This window comes from Typopeltis vanoorti, chromosome 19 (genome assembly GCF_054136105.1).
Source record: "Typopeltis vanoorti isolate ZY-2024b chromosome 19, IOZ_Tvanoo_1.0, whole genome shotgun sequence".
Taxonomy (NCBI): Eukaryota; Metazoa; Arthropoda; class Arachnida; order Uropygi; family Thelyphonidae; genus Typopeltis; species Typopeltis vanoorti.
This window is the reverse complement of record NC_143567.1, coordinates 32,465,550-32,486,638: the sequence shown is the minus strand read 5'-3', so window position 1 is coordinate 32,486,638 and position 21,089 is coordinate 32,465,550. Positions and strand designations below refer to the sequence as shown.

The 21,089-nt window shown below is 35.8% G+C and overlaps 1 protein-coding gene across 1 annotated transcript in view; it reads right to left on the bottom strand.

Annotated features, from left to right (window-relative positions):
• Nucleotides 1-21,089, bottom strand: part of LOC150095978 (importin subunit alpha-1-like) — a 134,023-nt gene that overhangs the window by 74,744 nt on the left and 38,190 nt on the right. Inside the window, exon 3 of the mRNA XM_090409380.1 lies at nt 988-1,113. Coding sequence (XP_090265506.1) covers nt 988-1,113 — 126 coding nt within the window. The remainder of the gene's footprint in view (nt 1-987; nt 1,114-21,089) is intronic.

Here is a 21,089-nt window from a genome sequence, read left to right as displayed (position 1 = left end):
AACTCACCTTTATCTCTAATCCAGAGAATTTTAATAATAAAGTGTGACACCTTTTGGCAACTCATATATGACTTCTCCATTACTTCCACCTTAGTATCACTACCTATGGGTGGGGCTCCCACTGATGAGACCTCAATAAAGGTTGAAACCGGTCTGGGTAGTGACCCTTCCCTTAATGCATAGCATTATACATGTCCGCAAGATGTGCTTTACATTATGAGATACCAAGGCAAGTGATGAGAAGTTATACTACTTTTGCCACTAGTTACCCCAGTCCTGAAAATGCTTCAGGCACAAACTTTGTTTGCTTACACTTGGATAAAGAATTAAATCAAATATATAATTGGTAACTCACGTTTTGTCGAAAGAGAACAGATAAAGGTTACTCATGTCACTGATAGGAATCGAACCCAGGTCTTTCCAACCAAGGGGCTTCGTCTATACCAATTGAGCTACAGAAGCTTTCAAAAATTACAATATCCTGAGTTAATGTGGGCATATTTCATAATACATCTCAAAATGCCAAGTTTGCAGAATAGCTTAAATTTGTCTATGGGCAATTTCAGATTTTCAGACACTTTATTTTTAGAATTCCTGACTAAGAATACTTCTGCATACTTTGATCATCACAGCCTGGTCAGATTCTTGTAGAGCCCTACATAGTCGCTCTGTGAAGTTTTTTCAAGCTAGGTTTGATCTTTGAGCAAAAAAAGAATTATGCATCCCAGTACTGCATGTGAATCAAAAACAGAGCTGCTTTATTTTCATTCTGGAGGTTTTAATCGGTCTTTGAAATTGAGTCTGAAATGGCAAGCAATATCAAGTAGTGATGTGAACAAACATCAAAATGGGGAAAATAAACAAAACATTTGCACCCATGCTCCAGAGAGTCCAAAGACTCTCTGGAGGTGTTACATAATAATAATATCAAGAAAAGAACAATTATTCTTAATTCTTTAAATGGATAGAGAAAAGACAAACCAATACCTTATTTTGAGCTTGAAGAGGACTAACATCATAATCTGAAATAACATTACGGCGCTTCAGAAGCTGATCATCTTTTCTTTGTTTTCTCAATTCCACATTTACTTCAGTGCGGCGTCTTCGCATCTCCTATGGTTAAAGAAAAAATAAACTCAGTTCAGAATTAAGATAAAATCCAAAATTAAAATAAGGAATAATGATAAAGGAAACTCTCCCTTTAAAAATGGAATTATTGGTAACAAAGCAATCAATAATAAAAAAATATTTTTGTTATAAAAACATTACAGCATGAATAGGAGGTCTTGTAGTGGTAAATTTTAAAGCATAAGAAGAAATGATCTGCATTTCTTAATCATGTAATAGCATTATAATCATTGATTTATCAAAACCACTGAGATTAAGTTTTATATTCTTTTAAATTAAATCATAATTAAAGTAATAAAAGAAATTCTTCAAAAGATCAATATATACTACAAATGAAAAAAATATAAAAGCAATGGTGATCTGTTACACAGTTAGGTATGATTAGGATTTTAATTCAAATTTTAGGTTGGTTGGAATTACAACCAAAACTAAAGCTACAGGAGGGCTCCAGAAATCCATTAGCCACAGGCGAGTTATCAGGGACAAGTGAAGAGTGAATTTTCAGCCATCTTAAATTCATTCAAAATATTTTCTTTGCATGATTTACACTTCATTCATTTTAAAAAAATCTCACTCCCTGTCAAGTAATTTGATCAATGGCAGTTGCCAACGAATTTATTAAAGTTTTATTTCCAACTAGGAGATAATTCCTTCATAACTGCATTATCAAAATGAGTCAGTTATTGCTAATGTTATGAATTAAATCAAAGATTCCAGGAGAGTTCAGCTTCTTTTGGATGCATCTACAGATATTTCAAATGAGGATGAACTTTCCATTATTATAAGTCAGCTAGCAAAAATCAGAAACTGAATGAGATATTTATTACTGCAATTCCACTGCAAGATACTTTGATACATTATGAACAAAGTTATTCCAACCTCAGTAGCTCATAACAGCATACTCCTCCCTTTCAGGCCAGGAAACAAAGCCTGCATATGAATGAGGGCATCTTCACAACTAGGCTACTGATGTGAATTCGACATCTTGCATACAAACTGTTTGCTTACAAAGAAATTATAATTGGTTAGTAGGCACTGGAAAGAGGGAGCAAGTAACATGTGGGGGGAAAATTAATGGGCTAGTGGCAAAATTAAGCAGACAAGCCATATCTTATATCAACATTGGATTGCATATATAATTTCTATTTGGCTGTTTTAAATTGAAGATATTGCCTTTGTCACTGTAACAAATTCTATACCATTTATCAAATTCAACCCTCCCCCACCAAAATGAAAGAATTGGGAAAAGTAGCAACCATGTCACAACAAAAATCCATAAGTTCAACCATCAGCATTCAGTAAGGTGTAATGAGTTCAAAGTTGGGGGGAAGTATTTGAACATACAAGCTCTTTATGGAAGGACAATAAGTAATAAAAAGAGGTTAGCATTTCTCTCAAAACTGTTTGAAGTTATATCAGCAAGTATATTGTCATGAACAAGGCTTAGTCAAATCTAATAAAAGGGAAGTTGAGGTCATCATCAATTATTATTATTATTGTTCCGGGCAACTCCAAGGAGTCGACAGACTCATCGAGGGAGGCCCTAACATCATGCCAAGAACAACTATTCGACATTCACACAGTATCTATCATACCTTGCCTTGAACTCATTCACGGTCGTAGCACCCACAACAGACTCTGGAAGCCTATTCCACTCATTCACTACTCTCCAAGTACAAAACCTAGCTCTAACATACTTGTCAACCACGCTCTTGCCCAGCTTCCATTCATGGCTCCTAGTCCTCCCACCACCAGTCATATTTTCAAAAATATCTTCTGGATCAATCTTATAGAAACCCTTCAGTAATTTGAATGTCTCAATCATATCACCCCTCCTTCGCCTATTGACCAATTTCTGCAACCCACAAATCTTTAACCTATTCTCATAAGGTTCATTCCACAGACCTGCTATCATCTTGGTCACTTGTCTCTGGATCCTCTCAACTTCCTCCCCATTACGAAGAAACCCTGGTGCCCATAACTGGGCACAGTAGTCCAGATGGGGTCTTATCGAGGCTCGATACAGAGGAACAACAACTTGTTTGTCTCTGCATGTTAAAGTATTTTTCAGAAGCCAAGTGATTTGGTGAGCTGTTTTAGTCACTTTTGCAATGTGCCCTCTAAACTTCAATTCCCTATCCACCAACACTCCCAAATCCCTGGTCTCATCAATCTCCTGGAGTACGATTCCACCAATGCGATATACTGCTGCTATTCTTTTCACCCCAAAGTGCATAACCTTACACTTTGGCACATTAAATTGACATCCATTTTTCCTAGCCCAGTCCTCCAAACTATCCAAATCATCCTGTAAAATTTTGACATCCTGTGCACTCATAATTACTCTACCCAACTTTGCATCATCAGCAAACAAGTGAACATTTCCTCTCAAATCCTTTCCTATATCATTGATGAACAAATTGAAAAGCAGTGGTCCAAGAACAGAGCCCTGTGGCACTCCACTAGTCACAAGCTGTCTTTTAGACTCCACACCTGAATAAACCACTCTCTGGTATCTCTCCATCAACAACCCTCCTATCCATCTCACCAACCCTATATCTATCCCCATCTGCTCCAGTTTACTGATTATGGTTCTATGTGGTATCCTATCAAAAGCCTTGGCAAGGTCCAGTAGTATTACTGTAAACCCGTTACCCCTATCCAGTTCAGCCGTCACTGTGTTATAAAACGTGAGCAAGTTACTTAGGCATGATCTACCCTTCACAAAACCACGTTGTCCCCCATACAATATCCCATTTTCATCTATCCAATCCTGTATTCTTTTCTTGACTAATTTCTCTAAGACCTTGACAAATGATTCCTGATATGCTAATCAGTCAGTAATTTACAACAGCAGTCTTGGAACCACCTTTATGCAGTGGAATTATTTTCCCCTCTTTCCACCCCCTCGGGACTAACCCAGACCCGAGACTCAAATTAAACAAAATGGTCAAGGGTACTGACAATTCTTTAGCTGCTTCTCGTACAACACGAGCTGGTATACTCCAATCCCACAGATGTATTGACATTGAGGTTATGCAATAGACTACTCACCTACACTTCATTCACCACAACTCCCATATAATCTACTGGTACATTCGTTTCTGCAATGTCACCACCTGGATGATATATTCTTGCAAAGTGCTCACTCAGTAACTCAACTATATCAACTGATTCAGTTACCTCCCTACCATCGGCATTCTTTAAAATCATTCTGCCATGCATATTTTTCCTTTTACTTGCTACATATCTAAAAAACTGTTTAGGATTCTCTTTAGCCTGCATGGCCAATGTTCTTTCGTAATCCTTTTTTGCTTTTCTTACCACACTCGTTACCCTTCTGGCCTGCGCTTTATACCATTCGTGTGCCTGCCAGTCACCTTTCTCCTTAAATTCCCTCCATAGTTGTTTCTTTTTTTGCAGCTCAAGCTTAATGGTGTTATTCATCCATTTAACCCCTAGTTGATTTATTATTCGGACTCTAGGTATACAGTCAGCCATTGCTTCATGCAAACCCTTCTTAACTACCTCCCATGCACTATCGACTTCTAGTCCTTGCAGTTGTACATGCCATGGCACTGAACCAATCAAACTCCTAAGCTTGTCATACTTTCCAGTCCGATAATTCCACATGTACCCTGTCTTAATTGAAAATTCTACACCTTTAGCCACCTCCCAAGTTAAGACCCTATGATCACTCTCACCGATTGGTGGCAATGTGGTCATATTTGTTACAGCCAAATCCTCAGATGTAATTACTAGGTCAAGCACTCTCTGACCCCTAGTATTTTCCATTACATGCTGTCGCAGATAGTTATCCCTTAATAACCGCATAAAATCCAATTCCTTCCTCCCGTGTCCTCTCCTCACTCCAATCAATGCGACCATAGTTGAAATCTCCCATAATAATCACCCTCCTTCCACTCATTTCTTCTATTTGCTTGTGCATACTGTCACCACCATCTTTTCCATCACCTGGTCTATAGCAGCACCCAATTATATATTTAGTTCTGCTAGCCACAATCTCACACCAAATGGCCTCAAATGTGCTCTTTTCTCTATCCTGCAATTCAACTTCTATTCTCCTTGGCTGCAGCTCATCAGCTATCATTAACAATACTCCCCCCCCCCCATTTTATTCTCCCTGTCATTCCTGAACACACTATATCATCTACAGTCAGCCATGTTTCACTAATACCAATAACCTGTGGTCTGGAAGTGCCAACCATGGCCAAAAACTCTTCCTTCTTGTTCCTAATACTCCTAGCATTAGTGTACATGAATTTAAGACCCCCCATTAGCCCCAACCCTACCTTGATGCCTTATATTAACTATCCCACTCTGATTTGTTGTCCTTATTTGCTCGGGCATATTATATTCATTCTTACATACAACTGCCTCCCTAAGGACTTTATATCAACCCCCCCCCCACAATAAATCTAGTTTCCCTGAATTTGCACATCCACCACATTCAGCAACACTTTCTCAAGTCTTCTTACACCGTAACCATTCAAATGCAAGCCATCCATCTTATATAGATCCTTTCGCCCATCGAACTCACTCCACATGTCCACAAATTCCACACCACTCGTCATACATAACCCACGCATAAAGTCATTTGCAATTATGGCCCTCCTTTTAAACATTTCACTGTCATACCGTGGCAAAAGACTAATCATTCTAACTCTCTCACTCTTTTCTTTTGCTACCTCAAACAATTCATTCAGGTCTTCTATCATTTCCATTTTGTCTCCTTTCAAATCATTCGTACCTGCCACAACAATCATTTCTTTCACCCTTTCCTTTTGCTCTCTAATAGACTCAGTTACATCCTTTATGGTCGCACCAGGTTGGTACGATTTTGTCAAATCCTCTACTATCACACCTCGTGCTAACGAGTCTCCATACAGCACTCTATCCTTCATTTTGTTCATGTTCACACTCATACGTCTATTTCTCCTGTCATACTTTTTATTATTGGCTGGTTCATTCAGTCGACTTTTGCTCATACGCTCTAGCTGCTGTTTTGTCCTTTGTATTGCACCATTCAACAATCATCAATAAATGATTTATTGATTATACATAAGAATAGCCTCCTTTCTGCAGGACTTTATTCAAGAAAAGTACTGCAGGCCATATGAAGCCCTTATGCAAATGAACAGCAAGTGTTAGTGGTGTACATTTTAAATCCACATTAAAAGGAAAGGATGTTTCTGTATAATTATGTGTAATAAGAATTACTTTATTTCGCCGCCATAACATTTAGTTGTTTAAAACATCACTTATAGCATTTATATAAAGTAGACATGAGACTGACACCTTCGGAAAGTAAAATTTTGGGCCAAGTAGATTTAAGTTGCCTTTCTGGAGCCCTGGGCTACAGAGTTCTCTAGATAGTGTACCTGTTTGGCTGAATGAAAATTCCAAGTATGAAAGGAAGCTAAATAATGGACAAAGAAACAATTGATGTGTTTATACTGAAAAAAACAAAAAAATAAAAATAAAAGTTGAGTGAGCAAGTAGAACTGAAGCTATTTAAAAATCAAATAAATTCAATTATAAATCAATATAAATTGTTCTGTTAATAAACAGAACTGATAAGAATAGCTCAACAAGAATGTGAATGACTGGCATTCGATCGTAATAACTGTTTCCTTGGCCACTATATTCAGCCATTACAGAATCCAAGATGAACCATATCACTGGGGATATGGTTCATCTTGTTCAGTTTACTATTACTGAAATGGAAAGTATTAATGTGGAGATTTTCTACAAGTGTAATCATATTTAGCAGCGACAGTTATAATCAACTGAGGATCAACATAGAATACTGAAGCTGACATCAAAGAGGAATGTAAGACTAAATTTTTCATGTACTGCATGTGGAAGTGGATTTCTTTAGCTAATCCAACTAATATGGTTGCCAAAAAGTCATCATCGAATTCCTGACATGTACCCTGAAGGGGGTGTACAGGATATGACAGTACTACATGAAAAATTTACATCATTACTAACTTCCTATCTACAATTTTCCTCCAAATCAGTCTGTTACTCGTCAAGACTCCAACATTATCATATTTTATATATTTCTATGGTCTAGTGATCTCAAACTCAAATTGCATGCGGGCCGAATGCACGATGTGAAAGCAGCTGACGGGCCAGAATTTTTTTTTTTTTAAAACAAAATGAGAGTGAATATATATATATATTGAACCGTACTCACTCCTAATGTATAGATACCACCCATTTATAATTATTTCTTTCTTTTATTTATTAAATTTTTCTTTGACACATACAGAAAAAATACGTTTGTATATAAATAATTATAAACTTCTTTATTTCTTACTGCAACTTGATACGTGATGGCGTTTCAATTCTGATAACGTTTGTAGCCTATGAGAAAAATTACCAGAAACTATATTCATCACAGATTGTAGATGCTCATTGGTCAATCGGGTTCTTTTCTTAGACTTGTTAATTTTCAACTGCGAAAAAAAACTGTTCACATATAAATGTACTCCCAAACAAAGCGATTATTATTCTTATTGCAAAAATTCGTAACTGAGGGTATTTATCTTTTGACAAGTACGAATAAAAGCTAATCAAATCTGGATCTTCAAATCTTTGAATAAGATTTATATCACACTGTAAATTAGGCCGCGCGGTTAGCCTAGTGGCTTTGCGCTTCGCAACCATATGTCTGGGGAAGGAGTGTCCTAGGTTCGATTCCCGTCGGAGACGTGAGGAGCTGAAGGATCTTCCTCAGCCATAGCCAAGTTAGCCGGTCTTGGGCGCGGGCAGTAGGGTTTTTCCCGCCAGTTTATCTGGTGTTTTTCATCCTGCAAGCAGGCAAACCGGCCCCGTGAACACACACGGATACAGCCAAGAATACCTTGAGGCATAGAAGTGACCATTCTATCCTCGTATTTCGGTTACGAAATCCAAGCATGCTTGGAAGGTTGTGGGCCTTAAAGGCCTGTTAAAGCCATTGGGATAGATAGATAGTAAATTAGTTAGCTACATTTGTAGATTTTCTGGTGCGTTATTCACGTTCGTTTTTAATGGCAATGAAAATAATGTAAAATCGGACTCCAAATCATTAAAATCTTTCTTCAAATTCTTGTCATAATAATGCTTATCCTAAAAGAAAGGATAATGCTATTTTTCTTGCATATTCTTGAGATTTTTCATTTGAAATAATAGGGCAGGATTTAAGATATAGGAAATGTACGAAATTTTTGGATTCCGGTTGAGTTTTCCATAATTGCAATTTAACTTTAAAAGCTTTAATACAAGCATACATGTCAGTGATAAGTTTATTCTTCCCTTGCAGCTCTTTATTGAGAATATTTAAATGGCCAGTTAAGTCAACAAGAAATGCTAAATCTGTTATCCATGTATCATTACGTAGATCGATGGTTTTATTTTAGTGCGTCATGAAAATTTTGATTTCATTTATTAAATTAAAAAACCGTTTTAATACAGCTCCTCAACTTAACCACCTCACCTCGTTATAATAAACGATTTCTCCATACTCACTTTCAATTTCTTCAAGCAATGCAACAAATTCTCGATGATTCGGAGCCCGTCCACGGGTAAAGTTTACTGTTTTAGTTACAGTTTCCATAGCATTATCCATCTGCAAACTTTTGGCACAAAGTGCTTCTGCATGAATAATGCAATGTATAGTGCAAAATTTATTCTGAAATTTTTCTTCTTTCACTATATTTCTTAATTTTACTGCCACTCCATTTTTTTTTTTTTTTTTTTACCAACCATAGCAGCTGCACCATCACTTGCAAATCCAAACATTTTATCCCAATTTAATTTATATTTATCTATTACAAATTTTATTTCAGAAAAAATATCCTGTGCACCAGTTTTTCCTTTCACAGGAATTATATCCAATAATTCATCAATTATGTCAATTTCATCAGTAACACCTCGTACAAAAACGGCAAGTTGTTCTATATCTGTGATGTCAGTACTCTCATCATGACATCGTAAATCACTAGCGATTTCGTTAATACGTTCTGCTACCGTGTTGGTGACAAACTAATATTTTTAAATAATTGTTGTTTGTCAGGACAAAGAAGTTCAGCAGACTTAATCAAACAATCTTTAAGGAAATGGCCATCAGTAAATGGTTTTGATCATTTTGCAGTGATGTGCGGGAGAGCAAAACTTGTGTGAACTGTTGCTTCACTGGATTTATTTGCTTCAGTAAAAAAATTTTGTTGTCGTTGTAAGCCAGATTTCACAAACCAACTTTTCTTCCCTCAATTTCCCTTCTAACATTTCAAATTTTTCTTCACAATTCATTTCGTAATGGCGACGTAAATTGTATTCTTTTGGAACTGATGTTCCCTTATTACAAATAAAACAATTTTATTGGGCACAACACCACAAAAGTACATAATTTCCCATTTGTCTTGAAAAACACATCCTTCTTCGTCCACTTTTCTTTTACTCTTTGTTAAAGATATGGCTTGCAGATTAATCTCTTCATTAAAATCACTATTATAATTTTATTTACAACTTTAATTCAACAAGATGAATTTTCGTATGAAAGCTACACTCAAAAGTTACGCACAATTCTAAACAATAGGTATTGATATAATGTAGATCTAACAACAAGCACAAATAAACAGGTTTTATAAGCCGTATGTCAGTTTGTCTCCATCTATATTGAAATATGAACTGCGCAGCTGTGCATTGAAAACACCAGAACACTGAAGCGCCACCAACTGTTGGCTGGCAAACTAAATTTACTGATTGTAAATTGTAGATATGGATTGAGCTTATGTGTGCATAAGCTCAGTTCCATATCTCTAAAACTATAAGCACCGTATTTACAACAAATACATAATTGAAATGTATATGCGAGTCGTGTAAAATTGCTTCTGGGCAGGATGTGGCCCGTCAGTTTGAAACCACTGGTGTAAGGCACTTTGTATCTTATCAATCCACCTATATATTGGTCTTTCTCTGGGTCGTTTTCCTGTTAACCTGGCAGAGAACACTTGTTTTGCTAATCTATCCCTTGCCAATTCTGTTCAAGTGACCATACCACCTGAAATTAGCTCTGCTAACGCATTCCTGGATGCTGACAATGTCAAGTTCTTTCCTAATATCCTCGTTTTTAATATGATATTGCCATTGATGCCATCTGTTCACGCCTCTAATGTTTTACTTGTGTTTTACTTCTAACCCATCTCTCAGATCCATAAGTTAAAACTGGTTTGAACACTATCTTGTATACAGCTAATTTACTGTTCTCACTAATTTCTCTCTTTATTCCATATGAATTTATTCAATTGACTTCCTACCATACCAGCTTTCTTGATTCTGTTGTCTATTTCCATATTTAATTTACCATCTTCACTAAAAATCGTGCCTAAGTAGCTGAAATGTTTTACTTGTTCTACAGGTTCCCCATTCAAAACACAGTTGACATTTTCAACAATTCTACCTATTTTCATTGTCTCTGTCTTTTTATTGCTGACCTTCATAGCATATCTATTACAACAGTTATTCAATTTAGTCATGGAATCTTGCAAACTTGTAGCAGATATATTTAGAAGTACAACATCTCCAATTCTGATATCATGTTTAATACCACTTTCCTTCATAATGTGATTCATATAGATAATGAATAACAGAGGGGATAATGTACATCCTTGACTCACACCAGATTTAACATTAAACCATCTTCCTACTTCAATTCTAACTGCTGACTTGCAACTCAAACAAAGACTAAGTATTGCTTGATATAATACCTCATTGACACCATATAACTGTAGTATATTGAATAGCTTTTCTCTTGGCACCTTGTCGTATGCCTTTTCCAGATCGACAAAACTTAAATACAGATCTTTGTTATATTCCCATGCTTTCTCGACTATTTGTCGTAAAGTGAAGATCTGATCCTGACAGCTTCTATTTGGCCTGAATCCAGCTTGTTCTTCACCAAGCTTTTCTTCCACAATTCTTCTCAACCGTTTCTCAAGTATACTGGCATAAATCTTGCCAGGAACACTCAGTAGGGAAATACCTCTGTAATTCTCACATTCAGTTTTATTTCACTTTTTATATATGGGTACTATTAGAGCTCTACTCCAATCATCAGGAATTCGTCCCTCTGTCCAGGCCTTCTGAACTATGCAGTGCAGCCACTGTAAGACTTTTATACCACCATACTTCAGCATTTCTGGTCGAATATCATTTACTCCTGCTGCCTTTCCACATTTCAAGCCTTTGATGGCTTTTTCTACTTCAAGTATGGATATGTATTCCTGACTGTATGCCTGTTGAGTGTTTTTTACCACTGTGCTATCACTGCTTGTTTCATTTAGCAATTTTTCGAAGTAATTACTCCATACTTTCAAGGATATCTTTTACTCCCGTTTTTCATGTCACCTTTATCATCTCTAACTCCTTTTACAGTACTCTTTCCTCCATTTCTAAGCTTCTTCGACAACCTCTAGAATATCTTACCACCTTCTTGAGATTTATTTTCTATGTTCTTTCCAAAGTCGTCCCATGACTTTTGTTTAGCTAGTTTTACACAGTGTTCAACTTTCTTGCATTTGTCTCCAGGGGTGTAGTCCTAAAAGAAATAGTGCCAGGGCTCTACCTTGGAAACAAAAATCCAGAGCACAAAGTGCGGCATTATATTATTATTGTGACGGCCATAAAGCAGAGTAGTGGGCCTGGATGTGAGCGAGATCGTGTGGTTAAGGCCCGACCCAACTGGGTAGGATAATCTGACAGACTAACAGAGAATAACAAAAAATAACAGTAGGCAAAGGATTACCCTAAACACATGGTTAACCAGAACCCAGACAGTACCATACATAAACAAAAATTATTATTATGCAAAATTACACCATGCCGTTATGTAATTCTTTCATTGTTTTCATTGGAATAATTTTAATCATCCAGCAGCCTGCATCGATGGTGATTTAGGTGTTACTTCAATTAAAATTATAAATAATACACTATTAACATTTAGGCTTAACTCGTCAAAATAATTTCCAAATTTCCCTGCTCTGATCTTTCTTCTCTGCTACATGTCGCGATTGTCGATCTTCAGCTGAGCAGTGATGCACTAGTCATGACGATGTAAGGAAGCGCATTTCATGTGGAAAGTGGTGGTCCATTAAGCTTGATGAATAGCGCAGCAGAAACGTTTTTCATTAAGAGTTTTGTGCATAATTTTGTAATTATGACGTTCATAGCACTAAATCCTCGTTCACACTCAGTCGTGCTGCATGGTATAGTTGTAACTGCATTTGGCAAAGGGGCCAAAGCAACGGGCATCTTCTTCCTTCCTTCGTCGAAATACTCTCGAAATCCACGTAAAATGGATCGGGCATTTTCAAAGCGGAATCTTGTGCACATTCTTCTAATATTTTCTTCGCCATATCGTAAGTTTTTTTTTTTTTCATCTTCTGGCAATGTATTAGGATTTAAAATTTCAAACTCAGCCAATATTTGCTTATAACTTTCAGTTTCATAGTTGCCATCTTTACTTTTTCGATGTGATGCAACAGTGGTAAAGCAACATCTTTCAAGATTATTAATAATGCTTGTAAGGAACTGAAGTCTATCAATACTTATTATTCTTTTATTATTCGTCAAAGAGATCCCAAGATAATTCATGCTCTCTGATGCTTTCTCGGCTTCTATTTCCTTTTCTCCTGGCTTTTCCTTCAGTGATCCTATATACTGAATTGTTCTTTTGAGCAATTTGTCTGCATGACTTATGGTGCAGGTTCTCTCTTCAAGCTGCAGAGACAAGTTTTTCAGTTCTTCCAAAACATCATGCATTAATGCTAAGTCCTTCAGGAACTCGATAGACTCCATGCGTTTATAAAGCCCAGTGAATTTTTTTCTTTCATTGGCTGTTCGTTTAGAATCAGAAGCTGCTTCTTTGAAATAAACAATTAATGGTATATATGCATTCCATGCAGACACAGATCTGAAACTACTAGCAACCCAACGACATTGGAAATGCGTTATGTCTCATTGTTATAATTCTTAATTTATTATAATGAATTTAAAAATTTTGATAGTTTTAAAAAAGTACCAGGGCTTTGCCCTGGTCTGACTACACCCTTGTTTGTCTCTGTATTCTCTAAGAGCACAAGCTGACTTATTTGCCAGGAACTTTTGATATGCTTTCTTGTTTTCCTTCACTGCCTCTTTAACTTCCTGTGTCCACCATGGAGTTCTGATTTTTCTATCCTTGCAGACAACCTCACCACATGCCTCTCTGGCTGAATCAATCAGGGTTTTCTTGAAGGTTTGCCACTGAATCTCCAAGCTTTTGAGCTTTGAGAACAAAGCAAAAAGTAAGAAAAGTAATATATCAGTATGATAGCTAAGAGTGAAACATTTTTTCATGAATATTGTTCTCAAAGCAAAATAGTTAGCATATGGTTTTTCTGTGAGTGAGATAATGCAATTCATTCTATATATCTATTACTGATGAAGGTAAAACATAAAATTGAAGTAGATGGTACATTACTCAGAAAAACAAGATCCCTGATGTTATCAAACAAGGTACAACAGACAGCAGAAAGCCAGCTATGGGAACAACTATAAACTTGGAACTAAAGATGGGCACCACTATTTAATATATAGAGGAATTGCAAAAATACAGTGTTGATATAAGACAACTAAGGAGGAGAGAGAGAGAGATCTAAACATAAGGCTATATTAAGAAGTAAGAGTAGTGATCTGGAAAAATGGATTCCATGAAATTCATTCTTATGATCCCATAAAGTTCTAGAAGGGGAGAAGTAGAGGAATTTTACAAGTCAGAGATTACAGCTACTATATGAGGAGGAAAAAAAAAAAAGTTCTTTGGAGATCTAGAATGGAAAATCAACCCGATATATATAGAAATCAGGAACGTATATTCAGGGTGTGTGTGTGGTGCACACACGCGGAATAGCAATATCACTCATATTATGTATTCCTGTTAAAAACTATCCTAATTATTTCCCGTCTTCGACCGATTCCTAAAACACAATATACTAACACTTCATGAAGAGGACACTGTTTGGCAAGTAAACATTACGTCACATTCCCGTTAATAGCCCAGATGTGTGGACAAAAATATGGACACCTTTGAGCTCTGAACAGACATACAGATGGTGCAGTGGGTCAAATTCTTAGTTTTCTAGTGGTTTTAAACCACCCAGAAGGCAAGGCAGGGTGTGCGTGTGTGCTGAGACAATAGCACCCAAAAACGAGTGGCTATGATTGGTTATTGTATCAACCAATCCAATCGAACATTTGTCATGAGTTGCTGTTTTTGTTTTCAGATTTTCATCTGTTTTCTGTGCCTGAAGTGTTTAGGGCACTTTATAGACAAGTTTTTAAGATATAATTTTTTATAAATAATTTATGACTTTTTTACCTATATTTACAATGGAAAACAGTGTTGATCTACTGAATGTCCCATTTTCTGCCAGAGCTTTTGCAATTGTATGATTGTAGTCAAAGGAGGTAAGCCTTGTCCTTCTCTTCCAATCCCTCTCTACACAGATTTGGTTACAATATTAAAACACTCATACATCGATAAAATTGGCGTGAATTTTTTTTAGCATATGTTGCATAAGCCATATAACAGCACATCCAGCTGAAATGGGCATGCAATGCCACTAATACAAATGTTTTGTGAAAATTTACAGAAAAGAATATTATCATAAATTTCCTGATATGTACCCCCCAAGGGGTGTTCAGGTTACTATGACAGCACTACATGATTAAGTTTACATTATTAATCTCCAATCAACAATTTTCTTCCATATCAATCTATTATTACTTGTAAGCACTCCAATATTGTTCATATGTAACATTTCATGCTTTTAAGGCACTTCTGACCAAATCAATCCACCTAGACCTTGGTCTTCCTCTGGGTCTCTTTCCAGCCATCTTGGTATAAAATCTCTCATGATATGTAACTGTAACTTATGTTTGCTTTTACATGTTTTTCTAAGGAGATTGCACTTAGAGAAAACACTGTTAACTCGTGTCCACATATGGCAATTTCAAAAGACACGAGAAGTATGACGTCATGTTCAAAGGCGAGATGTTTAGAAGGACTATGTCTCAGGGTTTTCGCTTTCTGTTACCTGGATCTGTTACCACATGAGGTCTGGATGTTGGTAACCGAAAGAGCAGTGTTGTAGGTCTGAAGGGTCTCAATCATCTCTTACCTGGGTCCATCGCCATGAGGAGTACTGTGTCGATTGTCTCGCTAGGAAAGAGCTGCATGTTGCCACCATGTTAACAGTCCTGAAGGGCATAGAATAATTGACGACTCAAACAAAGAAGAAATTTGGCGGGAAATCAAGAATGAGCCAGCAGAAGGAAAGAAGGACAAAAGAATGATGAAAAATGCAGCACTGAATGAGAATCGTAAATACTTATGTGATAATTCTGAACAAGAATATGGGTACAATAAGATAATGTATACTGATATTGAATTAAGCTTACTCAAGGTATGCTTTATCATCAGTTTGTGTATATCTGACTAGCAGGATATTCTAGATCAGTGGTTCTTAACCTTTTCCAAGCCACGGAACACTTTTGATTATAAGAAAAAAAAAGAAAACCAAAAGCATTAGGGCAGAGATTTTCAACCGGTGTGCCACGGCACACTGGTGTACCGCGAGATTTATGAAAACAAATTAATTGAAAGAAATAACATCGTAATATGCGCATTTATTTATTAGTGTCTGGTCTTCCATCTTTTGTATGTGTAAACCAATCAAAATTATGCCTATTTTTTGCCAGATCATCGAAAAAATTAAAAGAATATATTTTTAGTGTGCCGCAGAATTTTAATAATTAGTCTAGGTGTGCCGTGTGATGAGAAAGGTTGAAAATCACTGCATTAGAGTCATAAAACTAACAATAAAAATATGCATCAACTTGCCTTTTATAAAAAAAGGAACTTATTTTAATGTGATACTTGAACTTATCGGCTTTTGCAGATTTCAGCAATATCAGGTCTAATATGTGATATAGCTACCCTCATCTCTTTGTCTATATTAATAAGTCTTTCATGCTTTTTTTAGTTCTTATATTGGTTAATATTGAGAAACTGAACTCACACAAATATGATGTTGAAAACTGTAACAAAATTTTCAGTGACCTTGTGGAGAGAGAGCTGGGTATTCGGTTTGGACAAAAATCAAAATTCCTCAAGAGTTATTTCAGAGAATTTCATTTTTAGAGTAGGATCCGTTGACAAGGTAACTAATTCTTCTTCTTCTTGTAACGAAAATTCACAACTCTATGTATTAACTGTGCCAAATGGATTTTCTTCCAATATTGTCAAATGTTCTGTTATAACAGAAATAATTCCCTCAACTTTTTTATTATGGAGTGAAGGAAACATATCTACTGTATTTTTTTTCTTATATGCGGTTTTTCCAAAGAGATACTTTTTTTCTGAAAAGCTGACAATTTGTCAGTGGATGTCAAAATATTTTCATTTTTTCCTTGGATACTTGGATTAATGCTATTTAAGTAATTCAAAATATTGGCTAAACATGCCATTTTAGCACACCAAATATCATTTTGAAGACATTTTACAAAAGCATCTGTACCTTCATTTTGAAAAAAAAAAAAAAAAGCCAATAATTCATTCTAAAATTCGGAATAGCACTTTGCTTTTGCACTCTGCTTCAGTGTGCAAAAGCAAAGATTCATACTTGGCTTCCATAGATATGCAAAGTTTTTTAAAAAAGCGTGCTTTTAAAGGTCTTGACTTTTGACTTGATGTAATTTACCATATTTACAACTTGGTCTAGTACAGGTCTTAATATTGACGGTAATGTTTTTGAAACTAGAAATTCTCTGTGTAAAAAACAGTGCGTAGATATAATATTTGGGTTCATTTTCTTTGCAAGAGTAACAAATCCTTTAATAGAGCCCAACATTGATGGACCATCCATACAAATTCCCACACACAGCTCCCATGAAATTTTAAAATTTTCTAAATATCACGTAATAGAGTCAAAAATATCTTGTCCTGTTGTGTTTGGTAAGTTCTCTGCAGCATAGAAATTGATTCACTATTTCGTTTTCATTAATGAAACGAACGAATCCTAGTATATGAGCTTTACCGCTAATGTCGGTGAACTCGTCAATTTGTAAAGCAAAATGTTGTTTGGAAAGTTTATTGGTAACTGTTTTCTCAATATCATCTGACATATCTTTAATTTTATTTTTTATTGTATCGTCCAAATGAGGAATTTTCATAATTTCCTTTTTTGCTTCGTCGCCAAACGATGTTTACTATATCATAACATGCTGGTAAAATAAGAGACTCTGCTATTGTATGTGGTTTTAATTTTACAGCAATTAATTCAGCTACCTTATATGATGCAAGTTGTGCCTTATTGGATATTTTAACAGTCTTTTCAAAATATTTTACTTGTTTAACTTGCATGTCCGACAATCTCTTGAAATAATCCTTACTTTTTGAAGCAAGATTGGCGTGCTTCGTAGTAAGGTGATGTTTCAACTTAGCAGGAACCATTGCGCTACTGGATAGTTTTTCCCCGCATACAAGACACTGGGGAATAGGACATTCTTCCTCACTAGTCCATGTAAAACCGCAACTTAAATATTCGTCTGAATATTGTTTATGAATTTTTTTTATTTCACTACGTATAATGCTGTCTTCTGTATGAGTCATATTTGCAGCGACGTCATAATCTGGGACAAATATTATATTAGCATTTGCCTCAGAATCACGTTTTTGTTTAATAATGAATTTATCCATTATGTACTAATATGATGCTAAACAACCCACAAACCGAACACATATCACTGAATAACTGTAAAAGAGACGCACCTTCCCTCAAACACGACCTATAAGCGATATTCTATTGGTTTAGAAGTCAATGCGCATAGCAGTCTTCAGTTGTTAGGACCAGAGTAGCTAATTACACCCAGAATTGTGTCATGTGGTATCTTTCATCACAGAACACCGGTTAAGAACCACTGTTCTAGATTGTGATTTAACTTTAGGGAAGAAAATTAGAACTAAGTTTGAATTAGGAAACAAATCGTGTGTGTGTGTATATGTTAATGTAAATCAAACTGTAAATATTCCTTTTTGATTTAATTAAATGGTTTGTGAACACCACATTAAACCGATTCTGTCAATGAATCATCCTGAAAATTACAAACCTACATAGGATAAGTTTAAGTGATCAATAATTAAGCCATGACTAATTAAAGGTAAAGATTAACATAAGCAGGGATTGCTAACAATATCTGCTTTGTCTATAGTTTAAAATCTTATAATCTCGCACTCAATATATAGTCTAGCTGGCACAGTCGTAAAACAAATAAATCTGTTAAACTATAGAGCATAAGATCTAGTAGAAATAAGTAAACGGCAGCAGTCGACCATTCACAACAATTCGAAGTTTAAGTAAAGAATAAATAGCGACAAAGCAGGCTTGGCATCAAACATGATGCCAAGATGTCATGCCACCTTAGATTAGCTCAGCTGACACATCATTGAATGCTAATAATGTCAAGTTCCTTTCTTATATCTTAATTTTAATATGATTCTGCCACTGATGACATCGGTTCACTCGCCTTGTCGTATCGTATGCCTTTTCCAGATCTACAAAATTTAAGTACAGATCCTTGTCATATAACCACAATTTCCTGACTGGTCTTAAAGTGAAAATCTGATCATGACAACTTCTATTAAGCCTGAAACCAGCTTGTTCTTCTCCAAGTTTTTCTTCCACAATCATTCTCAATCTCTTTTAAAGTATGCTTGCATAAATCTTACTTGGAACACTTAGTAGAGAAATTCTTCTGTAATTCTCACATTCAGCTTTATTCCCTTTTTTATAGATGGGCACTATGAGAGCACTACTCTAATCATTGGGAATTCGACCTTCTGACCAGAAATTAGGAGGTATAAAAGTTTTGCGGTAGCAAAACTTTTATACCTCCTAAAATGTTTAAGTATGGAGGTATACCTCCAGAAATGTTTAAGTATAAAAACTTTTATACCTCCAGAAATGTTTAAGTATGGAGGTATAAAAGTTTTGCTACCGCAAAACTTTTATACCTCCATACTTAAACATTTCTGGTTGAATATCATCTACACAAGCTGCCTTTCTACATTTCAAGTTCCTTATCTTCAGTTTTCATGTAACCTTTATCATTTTACAGTACTTTTTCCTCCATTTCTAAGCTTCTTCAATAGCTGCCAGAACATTTTGCCACCTTCCTGATATTTATTTTCTATATTCTTACCAGAGCTGCTTTTGTTTAGCTAATTTTACACATAGCTTAGTTCTGAAACATTTTTCTCTGTATTCTTTTAGAGTAGTGTTTCTCAACCTGTGGTACGCGACGATGGGACAGGTAGTCCTTAGGCAGACTGAAATATATATATCAGGGGCGAATATTCCGTTAAAGTCTCCCATAGTTGTTTGCAGACTTTGCTTGATTCCTAAAATTAAACACAATATACCATGCTTTGTTGCCCTCTTCACGAGGATAATGAAGCATTAGTGCTCCATGAAGAGGGTACTTTTCGATGCATAAGCATTGCATCACATTCGCGTTAATAGCACGGGTGTGCTTTCAAAATGCATACACCTTTGCGCCTTTTGAAATTATTTAAAGAGGGCGCAGCGAGTCAAATTCTTAGTGCTTTAGTATTTTTAAACCACTGAGAAGGTGTGGCTAGGTGAGCTCACCTAGCAGCTGTGCTGCTAGGTGTTGGGTTGGTTATTGTGTCAACCAATCCAATTGAATGTTGTCACTTGTCATGAGTTGAGAGCCAATGGCTGCATTACAAATAGCTGTTACACGTTTTCTGGAACTGAAAATTTAAAAGTGGATGTTAAGGAAAAAAATGCTAATTGTTTTTTCTTTTGCTTGTGCAGTATAGCATCTGTTAAGGTTCCAAAGTTTTTTAATGGTATAGAGACATTTTTATTCTAGTTTTCGGAAACAGACAGTAAAAAAATATCTATTCCTGAATAAAAATGAATATTGTATATTATAAGACGTCGATCTACAACAAAATACCAGTGTAAAAATATTCATAATTTTAAATTATGACTGTTTTTTAATTGTTTGTTCGTACATTATTAGTTTTGGTTTCATAATATGTATTGTCGGCACTTCTAATGTGAAGGTTATTGATGTTATATTGTCAAAATGAAATGTGAAGCATTTAAAAAAATTATGTGCTTACTGAATTTGGATAGTTGTGTTACTTTCAGAAATTTTATTGCGATTTAAAATTATTAAGTGCTGTGTTTTGTAAAGACATTCTCATAACGCTAACGAAGACGACACGTCAGTCATTATACTTAACATCTTGCTTGCCACTTTCATGGAGTGTGCATGCTCGCCAAGGAGTTTGATGGGTGATTGACAGCTGACAGAGAGAGCGTTCAGTATCGAGGTAACGAAAACAACAAGGGAGCGTTCGGTATGAAAGTAACGGAGGAAAAACAAAAGAAAGCTAATGGAAGTTTAAGAACGCAGGCCAGCAAAATTTTGTTCTTATGAAATTAAGTTTTTATGTGACATATTAATAAAAGATTCTGAAAAAGGAATCACAGAACTGTGAGGCTTTAAAGTGGAGGAGTTAAGACTGTAAATAAGTATTGGTAAATAAAAGAAAATATTGCAATTGACGCTCTATAAGAATGTTCGAGGAAATGCCGACTGAAAATTTCGTCTGTTTTAAGGACGCCAGCAGTATCTGCGATTTCTATTGAAAAGGAGACGGAATTTAGCAACTTTGATAAAGCAGTATAAGAAACTTTTTGCTGGTACAAAAATTGAACTGCTTGAGGTAAGAGTACCTATTCGATGAATTCAGAATATTTTACTTCAGAGTCAGGAGGAATAACGTGTGCTACATAAAGGTTAATAAAAGGATT